Below are 20,734 nucleotides of genomic sequence, written 5' to 3' on the forward strand. Positions count from 1 at the left end.
AGCTAGAACTTTGAGTACTATATTGAATAGATGGATATGAAGAGAGTGGCCAACCCTGCTTTGCTCCTGGTTTTAGTGGAATTGCTTTGAGTTTTCTCATTTAATTTGAAGTTGGCTGTAGCTTTGATGTAAATTGCCTTCATTGTGTCTAGGTATGTCCCTGGTATCCTTGATCTTTCTAAGACTTTATCATAAGGGAATGTTGGGTTGTCAAAGGCTTTTTCAGGATTAAGAAGATCATGTGATTTTTTTTTCCTCTCAGTTTGTTTATATTACAATGACAGGTTTTTATATGTTGAACCATCCCTGCATCTCTGTGATAAGCCTTTTTGGTTATAGTGGATAATCTTTTCGATGTGTTCTTGGGTTTGGTTTGCCAGCGTTTTATTGAATATGTTTGCATCTATGTTCATGAATGAAATGGGTTTGTAATTCTCTTTGTTGGATCTTTGTGTGGCTTGGTTATCAGGGTGACTGTAGCCTCATAAAAATAATTTGGCAATGTTTTTTTCTGATTTGTGGAATAATTTGAAGAGTATTGGTATTAGCTCTTTGAAAGTCTGGTAGAATTTTGTACTGTAAACCATCTGGTCCTGGCTGTTTTGTTTTTTGTTTTTTTGGGGAGTGGCGTTTGGTTGGGAGACTTTTAATAATTGCGTCTATTTCCTGAGGTGTTATTGGTGTATTTAAATTGTTTCTCTGACCTTGATTTAACTAAGGTTAGTGGTATCTATTAAGAAAATTATCCATTTTGGTTTTTGGGTTTTTTTTTTTTTTGGACTTTCCAATTTACTGGAGTACAGGTTTTTTGGCTTTTGAAGTGTGTCTTAATGATTGTCTATTTCCTCAGAGTCTGTTGTTATATCCCATTTTTACTTCTGATTTGTTTTTATTTTGGATATTCTTTCTCTGGCTTTTAGTTAGTTTGGATAAAGGTTTCTCTAAGAGCCAACTATCTGTTTTATTGATTTATTGTTCTCTTTGTTTCTATTTTAATGATTTCAGCCCTCAGTTTCATTATTTCCTGCATTCTACTCCTGTGGTGTGTCTGCTTCTTTTGTTCCAGATTTTTCTGGTGTGCTGTTAAGTTACTAGTATGAGAACATTCCAAATTCTTCATGAAGGCACTTAGTTCTAGCGCCACTTTCATTGTGTTCTATAAGTTTGGTTATGTTGTGCATTCATTCTCATTGAATTTTAGGAAGTTTTTACGTTCTTTATTTGTATCTTGACCCAGTGATAACTGAGTAAAAAGTTGTTGAATTTCCATGAATTTGTAGGCTTTCTGTTTTTGTTGAAATCCAGCTTTAATCTCTGATGGTCTGATGAGATACAGGGAATTGCTCTTTTTTTTTTTTTTTTTTCTTTTGTATCTGTTGAGACTTGCTTTGTGGCCAAGTATATAGTCAATTTTGGAGAAGGTTCCATGCGAAGCTGAGAAGAAGGTATATTTGTGTTTGGGTGACATGTTCTGTAGATATTTGTTAGGTCCATTTGAATCATAGCGTTTGTTAGTTCTCTTGTTTCACAGTTTAGTTTATGTCTGGATGACCTGTCCATTGGTGAGAATGGGATGTTAAATTCTCCCAATGTTACGGTGTGGGGTTCTATGTGTGATTTAAGCTTTAGTAATGTTTCTTTGACAAATGTGGGTGCCCTTATATTTAGGGCATAGATGTTCAGAATTGAGAAATCATTTTGTTGGATTTTTCCTTTGATGAATATAAAATGTCCTTCTCCATCTCTTTTGACTAATTTTAGTTTGAAGTCTATTTCGTTAGGTACTGTGATAGCCAGTTATACCAGCTTGCTTTTTAGATCCATTTGATTGGAAAATCTATTTCCAACCCTTTATTCTGTGGTTATGTCTATCTTTGATAATGAGATGTGTTTCTTCTATACAGCAGAACGTTGGATCCTGTTTTCATACCTAATCTGTTAGCCTATATCTTTTTATTGGTGAATTGAATCCATTAATGTTGAGGGCTACTAATGACCAATTATTGTTAATTCTTGTTACTTTTTTGTTATTGGTTGTAGCATTTAGGCATCTGGATTTGGGATGAATTTAGGTCTAGGTGTTGATTCCTGTGTTTGTCTTTGCTCGATAGGTGTTTTGTTCCTTTGCTTCTCTTTTCTCTCTGGTCTTCTAGCCAAGGGATCTGGTGACTAGTGTTGTTTCCAGATTCAAATTCAGTAGGGTGTCCCCACTGTGTTTTTGGGGGCCTATGGGTTCCTAGATACGGTTTGGCCTCTGATAAGGCCAAAGTCTTTTCCCAGAGTTATAGACCAGGACATGAAGGCCAAACCATGATAGTATTAATATGAAAAATACTTGTTTTTGTCTAATTGCTAAGATTATATTAGAAATAATGAGATTAATGATAACATTTGTGAAAGATCCCTGGTACTCCCTTTTCCTGCGGTGTTCCTGTTTCATAGAGTGAATAGTATGAAATTAAGGTTTTGAATGGTTTCTGGTTGTAAATTCAATCCAGGTACATCATATTTTGTCAAAGTAAATGGCATTGCCATCTGTGTCAGCATTGGTGCCAAAGTGTTTAGGTATCTGTTTTGAAACAAATATAGTAGAATACTTGAACTATAAAGAGACAGTAGTATATAATATGTACAAAATGTAAGTGGAAATAATGACTGAGTTAGTGAACTCCTTGTCTGTCAATTGCAGCGTGCTCAAGCAGTTCTTCAAGCTGTGACAGCTGTCCAGACAGCAAATACACCTCTTAGTGGCACCACAGTCAGTGAGAGTGCAGTGACTCCCGCCCAGAGTCCAGTACTTAGAATAATTATTGACAATATGTACTACCCTGTAACACTTGATGTCCTTCACCAAGTAAGTGTAATGTAATATGCATAATTGCTTATAACCGGAAGAAATAATGTATTGGTAATAATGCCTTGATTTAAATGTTTTCACAGATATTTTCTAAGTTTGGTGCTGTATTGAAGATAATCACATTTACAAAAAATAACCAGTTTCAGGCTTTGCTCCAGTATGGTGATCCAGTAAATGCCCAACAAGCAAAGCTAGTAAGTTTGAGTTTCTTGGAATAGTGATGTGTTCTGATTGACATTTAGTATTAATTTAACTTAGAATTTATTTTTAACAATAATTGTAGCTGTAGTCATCTGTACTCTTGTGTTACGTATTTGTTCAGTTTGTTACAACACTTTCTGATCTTGGTAAGCTGCTGGGGTTGTATTATGTGTGCTCATGGTTTATGTACTTTATGATAGGAGTTTGATAGTAACTTTTCAAGGAGTTTGGTTCAGATACTTCAATATAGATGTTGTGCACATATTGTGATCAGCTCTAGTTACATTGTATCTTACACAGTTATTAAAGAATTGTTGAGGCTTTTTTAGATCCTTTGTATGCTAATCAGGTCATTCATTTTTTTAAGTCACTTTTAGATATGGAAGGTAAGAGTATAGAGAAGTAAGTTACCACTTGTTATGATGCCAGTGAAAACTCATAAAAATCTTTTTCTGAATGCCTAAATCTTTCTGTGTATTTATTCAATTCTGTGTTTACTGTTTAACTTATTTTGTTGTATTATCTCATTTAATTATTAAACCATTAACTATTCATACTGACTTAATGAAAATGTTCAATTGTGTATTTACTGTTTAACTTTTGTCATAGTATCACATTTAATATTAAACCATTAACTGTTCATACTTTAACAAAATTGTTAAGCCAATTCTTTACTTTAGTCTCAACCTAATTTTTGTTATTTTTATTTTCATACTAATCATGCTCTCTGCTACTTCATTGATTTCTTCAGATCAAGATTATCCATGTTAAAGTTGGACTAGTTTTTTTATTGTTTTCACTTTCTTTTACCCACAGTATCAGATTTGGCTAGCAAAAATATGTTTTAGATAGCAAAAGGGCTATACTAGTAATAATGGCATAATTGTAATACAGCATCTTTTCACTTCGTTAATGTAAAACAATGTTAAGATTTAAAGAGGTTTATTTATCAGCTTTTCAGGCATTTCAATTTTAACCTACTTGTTCTCAGGTTATATAATATTTCACTATGCTTTCCTTTGCAGATACCAGTTACCTATTAAAATTCTTTCATGCCCCAAATAATTATTCTTCACATGCCTTGAATCTGAACTTTGGAAAGTTATTATATTTACCGAGTTACCAAAAACTAATGTGGTATGAAATTATATTATCGGAAATGATTAGAAACTGTGATTTTTTATGACATTTTCTACAATGTCAAATATATTTGTAAGTGGTATACATTTTCATGATATGTATTATATATTTGTTTGTTTGTGTCTTTGTGTATCTCTTATTTACCTAATCCAGAGGAAAATATTGACAAAGGATCAATGAACTAGAGTTTGATTCGAATTTGTTCTGCATTTGTTATGGAGAAAATAGCTGTTCTGTGTATCTTGTCTGAAGTAATCTACAATTAACATTTAATATTATGTTAAAGAACCACAATTGTTATGCGTATGTACTTTTGTGCAAATAAGCATCCAACAATACACATTTGTGATTATTTACATATGCTCACTAACGTTTTCTGTATAGAAGATAGAAGTCTAAAGTGTTAAATTTAAGTGTAATGCACTTTTTTTTTTTCTTTTTGAGACAGGGTTTCTCTCTGGCTGTCCTGGAACTCACTCTGTAGACCAGGCTGGCCTCAAACTCACAGAGTTTCTGTGTCACATGTGCTGGGATTAAAAGACATGCGCAACCACTCCCAGCTGAGTACATACTCGGGTAGCTGAACCTATTAGAGAAGGAAAGGGTACCCACTTTCCACACTTACTTGCCCTATTTTCTTGCCATATTAATGACATGGGAAACCTTTTGGTGATTCTTGCAATTAATATCCTTCATGCTTTCAAGGATGTACCTAGAGAATATTAAATACCATCATATCATCTGACAATTAAATGCTTTACATTCTGTTAGTATGTTCAGAAAGTAGTTATTCTTAGGTAAATCTTTTCACATTCTTTAGTCAGTAGTACTCTGTTTTACACAATATTAGAGAATACATTTTACTGTTTTTCTCCTCACTCATTTGTCAAAAAATAATTTAAAATGTCAGATGGGAATTCTAGTAGTTTCTAGCAAAATCTGATACTTATACCTATCTTTTTAATGAAAGAAGTATTTCATCACCTGTCTAAAATCAGAAAAGAACAGATGCATAGATCTCATTCATTGCTACCTTAGGCTGTATTAGTAATAATGGCATAATTGTTTTATCTTCTTTGACTTTTATTTTTCCATTTCAACTGCTTGTCACCAGGATTTCAAATATGCTCAGTTCTAGTGAATTTACATCAGATCTTGCTGATTTTACTGCTGTACGTGTCTCTCTATCCCCATCCTTTCTTCCAGTTTTTCTTTATTATCAGACTTCTTAAGAAAGCTGTTTGCTACTTACAGCTTTTCTGTCCTCCTCATTTCTGTCTACTGTAACTTGTTTTCATCCCTGTCTACACCCTTCAACTGTTAGCAGCAGTAGTAGTAGTAGTTTCCAGTCATTATCTTGCTTACCCTATAGGTAATACTTTGTGAACTTGCTTTCTCAGTTTTTGTTTCCTCCTGGTCTCTGACACTTTTTACGCAGATCTGTCCTGTCCTACTTCTCCAACTGTCTTTTCGCCTTTCCACACCCGCTTCTGTTTGGCAGACTTATACTCATATAGCTTAGTTATATTAGTGCTTATGTTAATTTCTCTAACTCAAATCTTGACTACAAGACCCAAACTAGAAATCTAGCCATTCATTGCACACTTTCAAACTAGAATGTTCCGTGCTATATCCAGTTCCTAGTATTCCCTGTGTCTCATAGCACAAGATGCCAACATTGTTCTCATTAACAAGCCAAAAAACTTGGAGTTATTCTTTCCTGCTATCCTATTTCCATATACACATTCTGTTTCCTGAACTGTTCAACCGTTTTCCATCCTAGTTTAAACAAGTATTGCTCAAAATGCTTAACTTATCCAATGTGCAAAATCGCTTATTTGTAGCTTTAGTTAGTGTTGATGCTGATAGAATGTTTTGTGTGTTTAAAACAATGCCGTATATTTTCTATCTAGTTTTAGTTTGACATATTGCCTTCACTATAGCATTTTCATATCTGTATATAATGCATTTTAATCATATGCATACATTCTTAGCCTTTCTTGTTCTCCTACCATTCCTGTTGATCCCTTTTCTCTTCCATATTAGGCCCCTTTCTACTTTGTGTCATTCTGCTGTGTGTGTATGTGTGTGAGTGTGCACATTTGTATCATGTATGAGTAGCATCATTAGGATCACTCAACAGGAGTGTGTGTGAAGGGTTATTAACAGAAGCAGGGGTCTTAGTTTCTTTTCTCTTGTGAATAGACGCCATCATCAGGACAGCTTACAGAAGACTTTATTGAAGACTCACAGTTCGGAGGATTAGAGTAGAGTCCATGACCATCATGGCAGGGAGTGTGCATGGTGAAAGCATGGTGGCATGGGGCTGGGGCTGTTGCTGAAGCTTATATCTGATCCATAAGCAAAGAGAGTTAAGTGGGAATGGCATGTGCTTTTGAAACCCAGGCCATCAGTGACATACCTCTTCTGACAAGAGTACACCTTCTAATCCTTTTTAACAGTTTGCACCAACTAGGAACTAAGTGTTCAAATATGAGCCTGTGAGGATTGTTCTCATTCAAGCCACCACCAAGGGCAACTTAACCAGTATCTATGCTACTGAAGAAAATGCCTCTTCTTATAATCATAAGTGCCTGTAGATTCTCACTGCCTTCTCCTTACTCTCTGTGTCAGTGTCTGGTGTTCTCTCAAACCCCATAAGTAAGATTTTATGCTGTTCCCAATATTTTTCCACACACTACATGATGACCCCAATTTAGCCAGATCACTCACATTCCTAATGTCCTTCAATGGCTACCTTTTGTCTTTAGGATAAAATCTGTAGTCATTAGCATGGTTTAGGAGATGGTCTGCTTGTTTCTCAAGTCTCATTCCCTGCTTTTTCGTACTGTGCAGTTGTGCATTCTTTGATCTCGGAGGCTTATAGCCACTTACTACTTTTCATCTTTTATACCACTTCAGTTGGTTTTTGTTTTTTTTGTTTTAACCAAATTTGCTTCGTGGAGAACTCTTTTTCATAATGTACATTGAATTTGATTATATCTTTATAATTATTTCTTAGAGTACTGTTTTTCTGTTAGTATGAGTACATACTGTGTCTACTTTTTCTTTGATGCATTTAATGAGCATTGCTATTTAAGGTGATAAACTGAAGCCATAACAGCAAACCTCATTATTATAAAGTGAATGATCTTCATAATTTTGTAAGAAAATTTATGTAGTATACTGGGAAAGGAAACATACTCTTTCCATTGACTTTCTAATAATAGTTTCAAAACTGGGATACATAAAACTAATTGATGTTTGTAAATACCCCAGTTTTAAAAAGCAAGATATGTGATAGAATCTCCTTTTTACCTGGGCTTTTAAAGGTTGATTTTTACAGCTAAGGTATAACATCAATGTGTGAGTAACAACTGTCTCTTTGTTTTTATTAGAAATAGCTTCTCATGAACATGTCTTCCTTGTAGATACTAAATAATGGTGCTGTGTCTTCTAGAATTGTTTACATACTTGTGGGTTACTTTTCAGCTTTTATTAAGATAACAGCAGTAAAACTGAGATGGTTGTAGCACTAAGATCATGTCTCTCAGTCCTTCTTACAAAGAACTCCCTGTTTTATGCAGATGTTTTGACAGACCTAATGTGATCATACTTTGTGGGCAGTTTATTTAAACTTAATACCAATTTATAATGCATCAGTTTTAAAGAATTGTACGTAATCTACTAGTGTAGATTTTTTGTTGCAGATAGTTGATTTGAACTACTTACTGTTAAAAATCCAATTTTATATTTTTGTTTTTTCGAGACAGGGTTTCTCTGTGACTTTGGAGGCTGCCCTGCAACTAGCTCTTGTAGTTTTTCTCACTTGCTAACAACTGGACAGTAAGCTATTCAGAGAACTTGGAGTGAACTTAGATCCTCCCTAAAGCATCTGCTATGCTCAGCAATCTCTCACTAAAACAAGTTGTATACAAATAGTAAACAGTGTACATGGAAGTATCTGCATATTTCATTGTACTGTTGTTACTATATATTTTAACATCTTAACTTCATTTTGATGCTTGTGTTCTATAAATTTTAATTTCCTTGGCAAATTTTTCCTGATTAGTTTTGCTTAGTGATTAAATTTTTATTGAAAGTAGGAACATTTGAGAAGTCTTTGCTTGCTACACATTATCTTGAGCTTTAACTGCCAATAATCTTTGCTCAAGACAGATTATTTCATTCCTCATGGCTGCACCACAGAATGGGTTTATCACTTCTTTCTTGGGATTATGCAATGAAGCTTGCATCATTTTTTTAACATGAATTTTCTTTTTTCTTTATTTATAGTCACTTCAAGTACCTTTTGAAAAATGTTCGGATTCCTGTTTCGCTCTCCTTTGTTCCACACAGTTATAATTTAAATTTTGCCTGGCTGTTTCTCCAACTCATTCTAGTCTGTGTGTAGTTGTGTATCTTTTACCTGTATATAGATGTTTTTTAAAAGTTTAAGTTGAAAATATCAATGGTTTCTGTAGGGTTTTGTAACAATTGCTACATTGATTTTGGGTAACGTGGAACTCTACCTTAATATTGCTTTAATTTAAAAATGCTTTCAAAATTCTATTGTAGATTTGGTAATTCCTGTCAGTACCATTAGCATTAACCTAGGGATAGTGATTCAAGCCAGTTCTTTTAAGATGATATTTTCTCTTTAATAATAATCAAATAGTTACCATGTTCTCTTATAATATTAAAATGTTTGCCTAGGAGTAAAATATTGCTACTTATCCACTGGTACACATTTGCAACACTGATATTTACAGTACCATTCAGACTACATAGAAATCACAAATTCTGTCACAAATATGTCTGGCTAAAATATGTCATGCTCTACAGTAATGCCTTTACTTGCTCTTAAAAAATACCAGTTTGAGTGTGTTGTTTGCCTCCACAGGAGGATGTTTGATTATTTTACATTAAATTGTTGATAAAGTTTATGCATTTGGTGTCTACTTTTATGTGGTATAGATCATTGCATGTGATGATTTGCTTCATCCAAATGTAATTTGTCATAATGTGAATGAAGTACCTTTAAGTTAGTTTTCACCAGCCCTGTGATCTTCTGATGATCAGTTTTTACTGCTTTTCAGTTCAGCAAACAATTGTTAAAATTTTTATAGATAGGAGAATAGATTATTATACCAGAGAGTAAGACTATTTAATGTTTTGAATGAACTCCAAACTTTAAATACTTTATACCTAAGCAATTATAAAAATTTAGTTTTTCACTAACAAGACATTTTCATTCTTTTAATGACAATTAACTCATTGTTCCCATTTATAGTTTGTTTCTATATCTTGTTAGTCTAGGGTCATAGGGTGATGTAATTAGGCTTTTAACTCTAGACTTGACAATCTTTTGATTCCAGAATTTCCTGGAGTGACATTTGCCTTTCTAATTTCATCAATATCTTCTGTTTCAGGTCAAAAAGTTTATTTTAAGAAATAACTTGTTTTTATTTCATTATATGGGAATTATTACAAATCTTGGGGCTGCATTTATTTAGTATGAGGCAATTTCATACAGTGTGGCATTCGGTACTAGTTGTATCAATTCATATTAGTGTCATCCTGAATAAAATGTGTGAAGAATATATTGTTCAAAATAGTAAATACTATTAGGGTTGACTGTATGTGTGACTGTTCACCAGTTGGATTTTTTTAAAGCTATTTAACAGCTTTTTATTTTATTAGAAAGTGTTAGCATTGATGAAGAAATGTTGTAATTTAGAATTAGGTAGCATTTTCTACTTAATGAAAGCAGTGACAAACTTACAACAGAAGTAGCATGGCTTGATGTATGAAATTTTAATCCTTTTCCTGTTTGGCTGATTTTCAAATTTAAAATGGCTGATACATTTTATTCACTTTCACAGGCCCTAGATGGTCAAAATATTTATAATGCTTGCTGTACCCTAAGGATTGATTTTTCCAAACTTGTGAATTTGAATGTAAAATACAACAATGATAAAAGTAGGGATTATACACGACCTGATCTTCCATCTGGAGATGGCCAACCTGCATTAGATCCAGCTATTGCTGCAGCATTTGCCAAGGAGACATCCCTTTTAGGTATGATTTTTACTGTCTATACCACCTTTCTTCCATTGTTCGGAGGGAAAGTACCTGATAACTGCTGTAAGTATAATTATTCTTATATATTAAACCTTAACAAATTATGTTCTTATGTTATGAGTTTTGTTTTTGTCTGTTCAGAAGGTTATGTGAATTCCATTACAAGGAAATCTTTAACTTGCTAAGTATAATTAAAAGTGTATTCATTTTATCCCCATGCAACTCTCCTAAAGCAAAAGAAGAAAACCTGGAGTGAAAAAGAATTTTAAGTTTATTAAAATATGTATGCTTCAGATTTGATGTCTAAGCCTAAGTAGCCTTTATGCTTACTTCTTAGGGTTAATTTGATTGCTTTAGCAGTGTTCAAAAACAACAAAGTATTAACAAAGATAAAAATGAGAGTGTGGGATGCCTGGAGTTTTTAAAAGCATAATGTACCATAAATCTTGAAAAATTATAATTTAGACTTTTTTCCCCATAAAATGTGTATTGCTCTTCCTTTGGACTTTGTTATTTATATATTGCCTTGCCCTGTAATGGATTTGTGCCACATATGCATAACAGTGTAAAAATGAACAACTGGTAATTGATGGACTGAAGAGTCTAGAAACAATTGTAAGTTAGACTAAGCAAACTGATTTTTGTGTCAGAATAGTTTTCTTGATTTGATTGTTTTGGGAATTTTTAGTTTGGTATTTGTAGTCAAGTCTTTATTTTTACTTATGTTTGGATGTTTTTCCTGTGTGTGTGTTTGTATGCCGTATGTGTGTAATGCCTGTAAAAGCCATCATCAGATCCTCTAGAACTGGAGTTTACAGACAGCTGCTGTGTAAATTCTAGGAACTGAACCCAAGTTGATTGAGAAAGGAGAACTCTTTTTAAAATTTAGTTTATGTTCATCATTTTTAAAAAACAGATGAGTTGAAAAAACTATGGATATGTTACTATCACATCCACTTAAAATACATAAAATGAGTATGTATTTGAAATGAATCTAATGTTACTGCTATTTGAAGTCAATTCTAATGACCACAAAAAACAACTGCCCCCTAGCATTTGGTGTCTCCAGCACAACCACGTGTTTATTGTGGCTAAAATAGTGATTGCTTTAATTTGCTAGCAGTGTTTCTTGACAGCATCTTAATGATAAAGTTAAGATTGAGACCATAGTAAATGACAGCGTTTTCTTTTACTTGGCAGAACTTGTACAAAAAGGAAAAAAAACCTGTAATTGAGTAGCTTGTGGGTCTTAGGTAGTTTTCTAAATACTTGACAAGTATATTAGTGAATCCATAAATAGTCAAATAGAATAGGTAATGCTGTAAATTTTATAGTCTCTAAGAAAAGCTAATAAGTCATGCACCACTTAAAGAAATTGGGGATAAAATACCAAAAAAAAATTTCCATTGAAACATTGTTTATATGTAACATGGTAGGATTCTAAGAAGCTATGTGTATGTTTGAATCCTGAATAGAAACATGTTTTGAAGTCATTTGGAATTTTCTATGGAATTTGTAGCTTGTGTAATTTTTTGTGATGACCTGAAGGCTTTGGTGAAAAATTTTTTATACAAATACCTTTAATAAAATGAATCTAGGATATAGTAAGTGCTTTCTCTGTTGGTATGTGGTACAGAGTTTGAATCCCAAGTACCTTTGTAAGAAGCTGCACAATGATAGCCATTTTTAATACCAAGGTGTAGAGTAGAGAAGTGGGCAAGAAGAGATGGAGCTCATTAGCCAACCTATTTGGTGAGTTCTAGGTTAAGTGTGAGGAATTAAACTTGCTTTCCTGAATCCTTTCTCTTGTTTTAATTGGTGTTTGTAAATGGGCTTTTTACTTTAGCAGTACTCAAATGCTATTAAAAATAGGTGAGTTTAACTTTCAAAACTCCACTAATAGAATTTATAAGGTGTGGTATTCATAAGAAATAGCATTCATATATTTTGTCCTGTCATCTATTAACATTATTGATACAAAATTAAAATAATTTTTTAGTTTTTGTGTTTTGCTGTAATTGCCATTTACCTTAAAGTTTTTAGATAGAAATGATAATTTTAATAATTAAAATGGATAGATATATCGTCATTGGTTACTTTGGGTTTTTTATGGCTGTAGGACATTCAATCTTTGAAAGTGAACATTAAAATAGATTTTTTATTAAAAGTGTTACCTTAAATTATTTCCTAAGACTATATTCCTAGAACTACTTTAAAAACATTAAAGATTTCTAATATTTTTAGATTTTTCTTCCTGGAAGATACATATTAATTTGAAATAACATAAATGGTGAAGAAGACAGTGTTTTTTGCCCTCTCAGTGTGGCTTTCTTGAGACAATGTTACTGCGTAACCCAGAAGTGCTCTACTCCCTGTTTGGCCCTGTACTCTGTAGTTTTCTGCTTTAGCTTCACTAGTTTTGAGATTAGTGGTTTGCTCCATTACACCTGGCTTCATTTCTTTACTTCAGAGCATATTCATTTACTATGGGAATGTCTTGATCATTGTACACTAATTTTCAGTTCTTAAATACTTGGTATTTGTAACTTTTCAATCATCCAGACTCTGAGGTGGTGTGTTAAGTAGTTCTTTAAAGTACTGACTAGAGACTTAATGTTTCTTTAGGGTTTGAGCTGAGTCTTCAGCTTGTTTTAGAAGTTTTTCCTCTCAGAAATATCACCTAGGAAATAATTATTGTCACTAGTTTTTTTAAATGCATTTGATGCCTTATTAATTTTCTGAGACAAGATCTTGATCTTGCTTTGCCGTCTTCAAGGTGATGAGATTATAGACATATGCTATATGTCCAACTCAGTGATCTGTTGTTCTTTCCATACACTTTATAGGAGCATCCAGTGTTGCATTAATGATGCCAGTGCCTTTTGAAACGATAACTATCTTTTCTCTCACCTTTGCCTGTTAGGATATTTAATCAGGGTTACTTCAGAATATAACCAAAGTAATGGTGACAAGATTCCTTTCTTAGACAGCCTTTCCCAGGCAGAACTTTGGAAATAATTGCTACAATATTCCTTTCCTTAAAAGGTTATATATAGTTAAATGTTCTGCCAAATATTCTCAATTTTATGTTTAGCTGCTTCAGTGAATGCTGTTACTTTTTAAAATCAGTAATTCAGACTTCATTTTAAATAATAATTTCTAAACTCTCACTTATACCTGTTTTCTATCTCTTTTACTAGGAATCACACTGTTTTGGAAAATGTAGTGTATTCAAAGAAGAGAGAGACAGTACTTTGTAGTTAGTTAGAAATGTAACATCTGAATACATGATTATAAGCTTGGCAGTCCATTTATTTACTCACATACTGTATTCCAGAGAACGAGGTCTTCAAAAATTATTGATTATAAATTAAGACATTATAATGACCATTTTGTTAAGGTAAATGTTAGTGTACTAAGAGATGGGTAGTGACTAATTCCTTAGAAGAATAGAGCTTTTTGATACAATTTCAATTTAATAAAATAACACCCGTCCTGTTCTGAGAATGACATAATTTATCAGAGACTGAACAGTTGATGATTGTACTCCTTGCGTAGTATACTTACTGGTATGGAAATACTCACTAAAAATCATTGCAAGTATGTCTAAGACACTAATAGAGTTTTTAGTATCCCAAAATATTTTAATAATGCAGGAGTTGAAATTGACTACTATTGGCGTATTTTATGTACTAAATTTTAGGGTTTAGTAGTTACTTATGATGTCCTCATAAACAGACATCCTTCACAACCATTGCACAGTATTTTAATTTTTTTATTCATCTCATAATTTTTATTCATCTCATAATCTACCTTGGCATAACTAATGATAAAATATTAGTTTATTTTTAAGCTTTGTTTCTCCCTTCTATATTTAATTCTAGAATTACCAAGTAAGCTTATTTCAAAATTCTAAAGCTTTTTCTATTTTTGCTTTTGAATGGATCATGCACGTGTTAATATTTTACAATTGGCATTCAATCATTGTCTGTCTTAGAATGAATCCTCCATTTCTGTAATCACTTCAGTACTGATCATCATGGTTTCCTTAGGTTTTTTTTTTTCTATTGTGTTTCAAACCAAAGCATTGATATCACTTGTCACATCTCAACTATCCACCACAGTATCCCAGATTTTCTTTCCAGAACATAGTATAGTCCTACCACATCAAGAGTTGTAGGTCTCATTATGTGGTCCAGTCTATAGTCTGGCCTTGGAAATCTGTGTAGCACATACTGCCCTCAAACTCATAATGTTTTGTTCTTCAGCCTCCTGCATGCCTATGTTACCCAAACAGGCAGTGGATTTTCATTCATCCTTTTTTTACTTTGTTTCTTCTTTGATTGAAAATAGATTCGTTTTTCTCACATAATATATGAGATTATAGTTTCTCCATTCTCCGCCTATCCCTGTTCTTCTCCCCCAATAAAATCTGCTCTCTTTCTGTCTCTTAGTAGAAAGCAAAGGGTTCTAAGGAATAATAATAAAATACAAGATAAAACAAAAACTGATATCAGCGTAGGACAAAGCAGAGCCCAAGAAAAGCCAAACAAAAAAAGATAGACACAGAAACTCACTTGTTTATACACTCAGGAATCCCATAAAAACAGAAAATTGGAAACCATAACACAAGATGTGTAGTGTAATAAAAGAAAAAAAGTAAAAATTGAAGAGGAAAAGAAAAGGCCTTAAAGTAACATTATAAATTAAGGAACCTCTAGAAATACTGTTGAGTTCCTTTTGACCATCTGTTGAGTTCTTTTGGCCATCTACTGCTGAGCATGAGGCCTACCCTTATGAGTGGTTTGTTTTTCCAGTAAGAATCCTTTGGTGAAAACGAATTTTCATTTGTAAGAAGTTACCTATTGTAGATTGCTTCTGTGTTAGGGACAGGGGCATGTGTTCACTTTTAGTTCTAGGCAGCAGTTTCTTTTTTTGGGGAGGGGGTCATTCAGCTTTTTATTAGACCAATTAGGTGCCTTGGGCAGGCAAGGTAAAACACCAGACATCTTTACATAGTTCAACAAATACAGCATAAACCGAAGCAACACATAATTAAGCAAGTTAAACAATTGTAGCACAAACACATCTTTGAATAGTTGAACAAATATTCTATTCGGCAACATGTGATCCTTTGGCATATGGTTTATTTTGAGCTAAATAATTGAGAAACATGTCTGTGCCTTCCCTCCCATTTAGACTGAAGAGGAACAAATATTTAGAGGGCAGTTTGGCAACATGACCACTTAGCAAAACAATACCAGTACCCACAGCCCACCTTTTTAGGGCCTGTGATGTCTTTTGACTGTGTTTACAGTGCTGGAAATGAATTCCCCTTGTAAAGCAGGCCTTACATATCTAATAATTGGTTACACCATAGAGAGTTCACCTTTCTCCACATCTTTGCCAACATTTGCTATCATTTGTTTCCTTGATGATAGCCATTCTAACTGGGATGAGAGAGAATTTCAAAGTAGTTTTTTTTTCCTTTTTTTAAAAAATTTGAATTGGAAACAAGCTTGTTTTGCATGTCAATCCTAGTTCCCTCACCCTCCCCTCCTCCCCTGCTCCCCACCAATCCACCATCCACTTTCTGCTCTCCTGGGAGGGTGAGGCCTTCCATGGGGGATCTTCAAAGTCTGTTGTATCATTTGGTGCATAGCCTAGACCCTTCTCTGTGTGTCTAGGCTGAGAGAGTATCCCTCTATATTGTTTGGGCTCCCAAAGTCCATTCATGTACTAGAGATAAATACTGCCAGAGGCCCCGTAGATTGCCTAGGCCTTCTAACTGACACCCACGTTTAGGGGTCTGAATCAGTCCTATGCTAGTTTCCCAGCTATCAGTCTAGGTAGGGTCCATGAACTCCACCTTGTTCAGGTCAGCTGTGTCTGTGGGTTTCTCCAGTCTGGTCTTGACCCCTTTGCTCATCACTCCTCGCTTTCTGCAACTGGATTCTAGGAGTTTGGCTCAGTGTTTAGCTGTGGGTGTCTGCTTCTGCTTCCATCAGCTACTGGATGAAGGTTCTAGGATGGCATATAAGGTAGTCACCAATTTCATTATAGGGGAAGGGCATTTAAGGTAGCCTCTCCACTATTGTGTAGATTCTTAGTTGGGGTCATCCTTGTAGATATCTGGACATTTCCCTAGTGCCAGATTTCTCTTCAAACCTATAATTGCCCCATCTATTATCTTTTCTTGCGCCCCTCTGTTCTTCCCTGACTCAGTCTTCATGCTCTCTTATGTCCTCCTCTCCTCTTCTCTTTCTAACTCCCTCTCCCCCTTCCCTCCCCCATACTCCCCTTTGCTTAGGATATCTGGTCCCTTTCCCCTTCTCAGGGGAGGGTGTTGGGGTGGGGAAGATGGATGACCATGTATGTCTCTCTTAGGGTCCTCCTTGTTTCCTAGCCTCTGACGTTGTGGATTGTAGGTTTATAATCCTTTGCTCTATGTCTAAAATTCATATATGCGTGGGTTACCTCACTCAGGATGGTCTCTTCTACTTCCATCCATTAAGGCAGCAATTTCTTAATGTGACCAAATATCTAAACTGTATTAAATTTTTTTTTTATTTTTTAAAAGATATTTATGCTTGGTATTTTCAGGCAGAGTCTCATTATATAGCTCAGGCTGAATTGCTCTGAAAAAGATACTTAGTGTTGGTTGTTGTATCTGTCTTCATAATTGCTTTTCATAGTGTGACAGCCCATTCTATCCTTTGCCCGAACTTCAGTTTCGTTGAGTTGATAAAGAAGCCTTAAATTAGGCTTTAAGAAGTTTCTTAGTTTTATGCTGCTCTGATTATTTCCTTGAAGTATCATAATTTGTTCTCTATTCTCTGCATTTGGGACTATGTACCTCTGAAGAAGACATGGAACATCTCGTTCTTCCATGTCTACTGACTTAGTTATACTGGAGATTGATTGTGACTGTTGTGTTTTATTCTGTTTTTCTGCTAATGGGTTTAGGAGTGAGTACTGCCTTACTGTCTTTCATCAGAGTGAGGGGTTATAAAGATTGCTATCCCTTCACATGCATTTTTTCCATTAGTACAAACTAGATTTTTTTTTTCTCCTTAATAACCTAGACCTTTGGCTTGTATAATAGAGTGTGTATAGAATAATTCTGGGTTTTCCTTCACATACTTTTGGGCTGAAGGCCGTACTAGAGATTAAACTCAGGACCTCTCCTTTTTAGGCATATGCTGTATCACTCAACTGTATCCTTAGGCTTCTATAGAGCAATACGTTTCTCACTTTCTTTGCTAAAGAAAACAGTTGCTGGACACAGCCATTTGCTGTAAATAGTTGTGTTCTTATCAGTTGATGAATTGGGTACAAGCATTAAGTTTTGCCAAGTTTATGAATTGGTTCTTAATATCAGAATATATATCACATCTCTCCTATCATGAATTATGAGAACAAAAAGACCCAGGTGTGACTGAACTAAAGTATAAAAGTTTGTAATGTAATTTAATTATAATAGTTTGACTATTGCTTGCTCCTCCCTCCTCATCCCTCTTTGTCTTTCCAAGTAGGCATTCTTCTACTTTCATACCTCTTTTAGAGTCTAATCCATAGATGACAGAACATCTAGGCTGAATCTTTTCATCTCTACAGAATCTTTCATAGAGTAGGTTCATCATTTTAATGGGGTCTGACTTCCTGGCTTTTTGTCTCCCTGGCTTTTTGTCTCGGTGACTTGTGGAGCTAGATTCTGGCCATTTCAGTTATTTAGCTTAATTTCATTATCCATTTTGAGTTACTACTATATGAGAAATGAGGCTTGAAGTTTGTTGTTTTGCTGTTCTCCCAGTCCAAAGGAAAACAAATGTCTATTGAATTACATTTGCTCCTTTTCAAATGATAATTAGAAATATTTTTTGGATTTATATTCTGTGTGTGGGGGTCAATTCACGCTTCCCATGTTTTTGTCAGTACCAGATTACTTTGGTTATTCTAGCTCTATATTAAGTATTAATATAAAAAGGTTTCCATCATTTTGTCATTTTCTTTTTCAAGATTATTCTGGATGTTTTAGTGCCTTTCTGTCAGTTTTCTGCTTTTTAAAAAGCATTTCCTGAAATTACATTGCCAAATGGTTCGCTTTCTTGTGAGTTTTGTGACATGCAGAAAAATTGAACAACTGTTATGAGACATTCATTATGTTATATGTGTTATATTACATATTTTATAACAGCAGACAGTAGCAAATGATCGTTGGAGCAGTGAGTAATAATGCAGTTCTCGTCTTGAAAATATATGTACTAGTACCTGTGCTTTCATTTATGTGTATTAGGAAAACAAAAGTTGTCATTTTTTTTAGATACTATTTAATGCTTTTTAGCATGGGGTTTTGGAGTCCTCCAAAGTGATTGCTACTTCTAAAGTGTATTCCTGAACCATTAGTAGAACCAGTGCTTAGGGAGACATAAATGCTGATTGTCAGTTTTGGGAGTAAGTAAGACCCTTTCAATTAATTAAGACAATGCTGGAATAAGTGCCTTTCTAAAAAGAAGTGCCAGGGAAAGAGTTGTAGACACATGAATCTTGGGTACAAGGACTAGTGCTTTCTGTACTGCCACTCATTATTTAACTCCTTAAATACCTAGACAGATCCTTTTGAGGATATTTTTCTACCTGAAGAATAACTAGAAAAATACCAGTTTAAAAAATAATGATTTAAGATTTCACCTCTATTTAAAGTTCTTTATGCTATTTGTTGTGGCAGAAACATATGAACTAGAATCATTTACTGAGTGTTTCATTCATCAGTGGGCTCATGAGGATGTTCCTCTAAGATAATAATGTAGTTATATTGTCTTATGGTGCATTATAAAGCAGTTGTGCTACCCAATGTATAAACTACAGTGTGTACAGTTAATGTACAGTACAGAATACTTGATAATGTTGTTTCTGGCTTATATAGTTGAAATACCTTTTAAACATTTTAGAAAAGACTCCAGTTACTTATAAAACTTGCTATAAGATAGTATGCCATTTTGTTTCAGTAGCAGTCTTAATGCATCTCCTGTTTGTGAGTGTGATGTTTGCAGAAAGATGATCTTAGAAAATGATGGTGGAGTCTTGGTTTATTAATCTGTCTTCTATTTTATTAAACTTCAAATTTAAAACTCTTAATGTTTAAGTCTTAACTCTTTTAGAAAAGAAATTGGGGAACACCCGTGGTAACTTTAGTCTATAATCCTAGGATTCAAGGAGAGTTAGTATTTTTAAAACTGGTAGCCTGAATTCCGTGACAAGAGTACTCTATGGCTAGAAAAGATTTGTTAAAATGAAACTCATCATAGTCATGAACACCTGTAATCTGACTTGAGAGGCAGAGGCAGGAATGGCATGAGTTAAAAAACCATCTGGACCACCTAGTAAGATCTCTCACCAGAATAACAAAACAAAAGTTGACAGCTACAGATGATCATGTGTAAAATATAGAAAAGGTTACTAAAGATGCACATTACCTCTCTCTGTGCAGTTGAAGGTGACAGGTCATGGTATAAAATCTGCCGGTGGTGTAATATTATACACAAGAGTTTCCCCAACTAGAAAATACAAGATGCAACACACTATTCCAACTAGATTCTTGATTTTAAGCATTTATTTCTTCATATTACTGTGAACTGAAGTATAACAAGGTTTCTGATCTTACAGATTTTGTATTCAAGTGGGAGGAGGTTAACAAGAATAGTTGTAATTGGAGGTAGACAAACATACATAGTGAAATGAGTGATTCTTCCAAAGGAGGAATTGGGAGGGTGTTATGAGCCAAAGGCATTGTATAAAAAATGCACTATAAAGCTTGTGCTGTATTTTGTGAGGGGCCAGTATTTTGAATGGCATAGAATAATTGGGAAGATATGAATGAAATGATGCCATAAAAGTTTATAGAGCAATATGTTAGGAATGATTTTATCTGTGAAATGTGAATTTTATAATAGAATAATTAGCCTCTTACCATCAAGAGATAAGTTTCCAAGTATTCAGGTTGCTTATGAGATAATTATCCAGGTCCTTTGGACTAACCTACTTTGTAGCCTGGTGGTAGCCAAGGAGTGATAATAAATAATAAATTTTGGTGATATTTTCACTACCTTCTTCCTAAGAGGAGATAAATTGCATCTGTTTTTTAACCTAAGCTTTTCTTCCATGAAATTTGGCTGTCTTTTTATTAAAGATAATATTTATTAAAATGCAGCTTAGACTGTTTAAACTGTCCTTTGGGTCTGTAATATTTACCTTTTAATTCTTAGTTATTTTAGGTTCATTTAAATAATTCTTTTAGTTTAATGACATTTCATTATCTAAAGCCTTATCAAAGTATTTTACTACTGGGTTTCCTCCCTTATAAAACAAAGATTTCAAAATCTGGAGTATTTTTTAAAATATGCTTAAATATTTAGAGTTTTAAATAAATTTTATTTAGCTTTAAATTTTTGA

The 20,734-nt window shown here is 34.0% G+C and overlaps 1 protein-coding gene across 4 annotated transcripts in view; it reads left to right on the forward strand.

The window, feature by feature from the left end:
- Ptbp2 (polypyrimidine tract binding protein 2) overlaps positions 1–20,734 on the forward strand; it is a 62,848-nt gene that overhangs the window by 32,393 nt on the left and 9,721 nt on the right. For all 4 annotated transcript variants that reach the window (XM_013118402.3, XM_013118404.3, XM_005077123.4 and 1 more), the window contains exons 6-8: positions 2,690–2,854; positions 2,941–3,051; positions 10,084–10,279. In XM_013118402.3, the coding sequence (XP_012973856.1) occupies positions 2,690–2,854; positions 2,941–3,051; positions 10,084–10,279 (472 nt within the window). The remainder of the gene's footprint in view (positions 1–2,689; positions 2,855–2,940; positions 3,052–10,083; positions 10,280–20,734) is intronic.

This window comes from Mesocricetus auratus, unplaced genomic scaffold, assembly GCF_017639785.1.
Source record: "Mesocricetus auratus isolate SY011 unplaced genomic scaffold, BCM_Maur_2.0 Super-Scaffold_100009, whole genome shotgun sequence".
Taxonomy (NCBI): domain Eukaryota; kingdom Metazoa; phylum Chordata; class Mammalia; order Rodentia; family Cricetidae; genus Mesocricetus; species Mesocricetus auratus.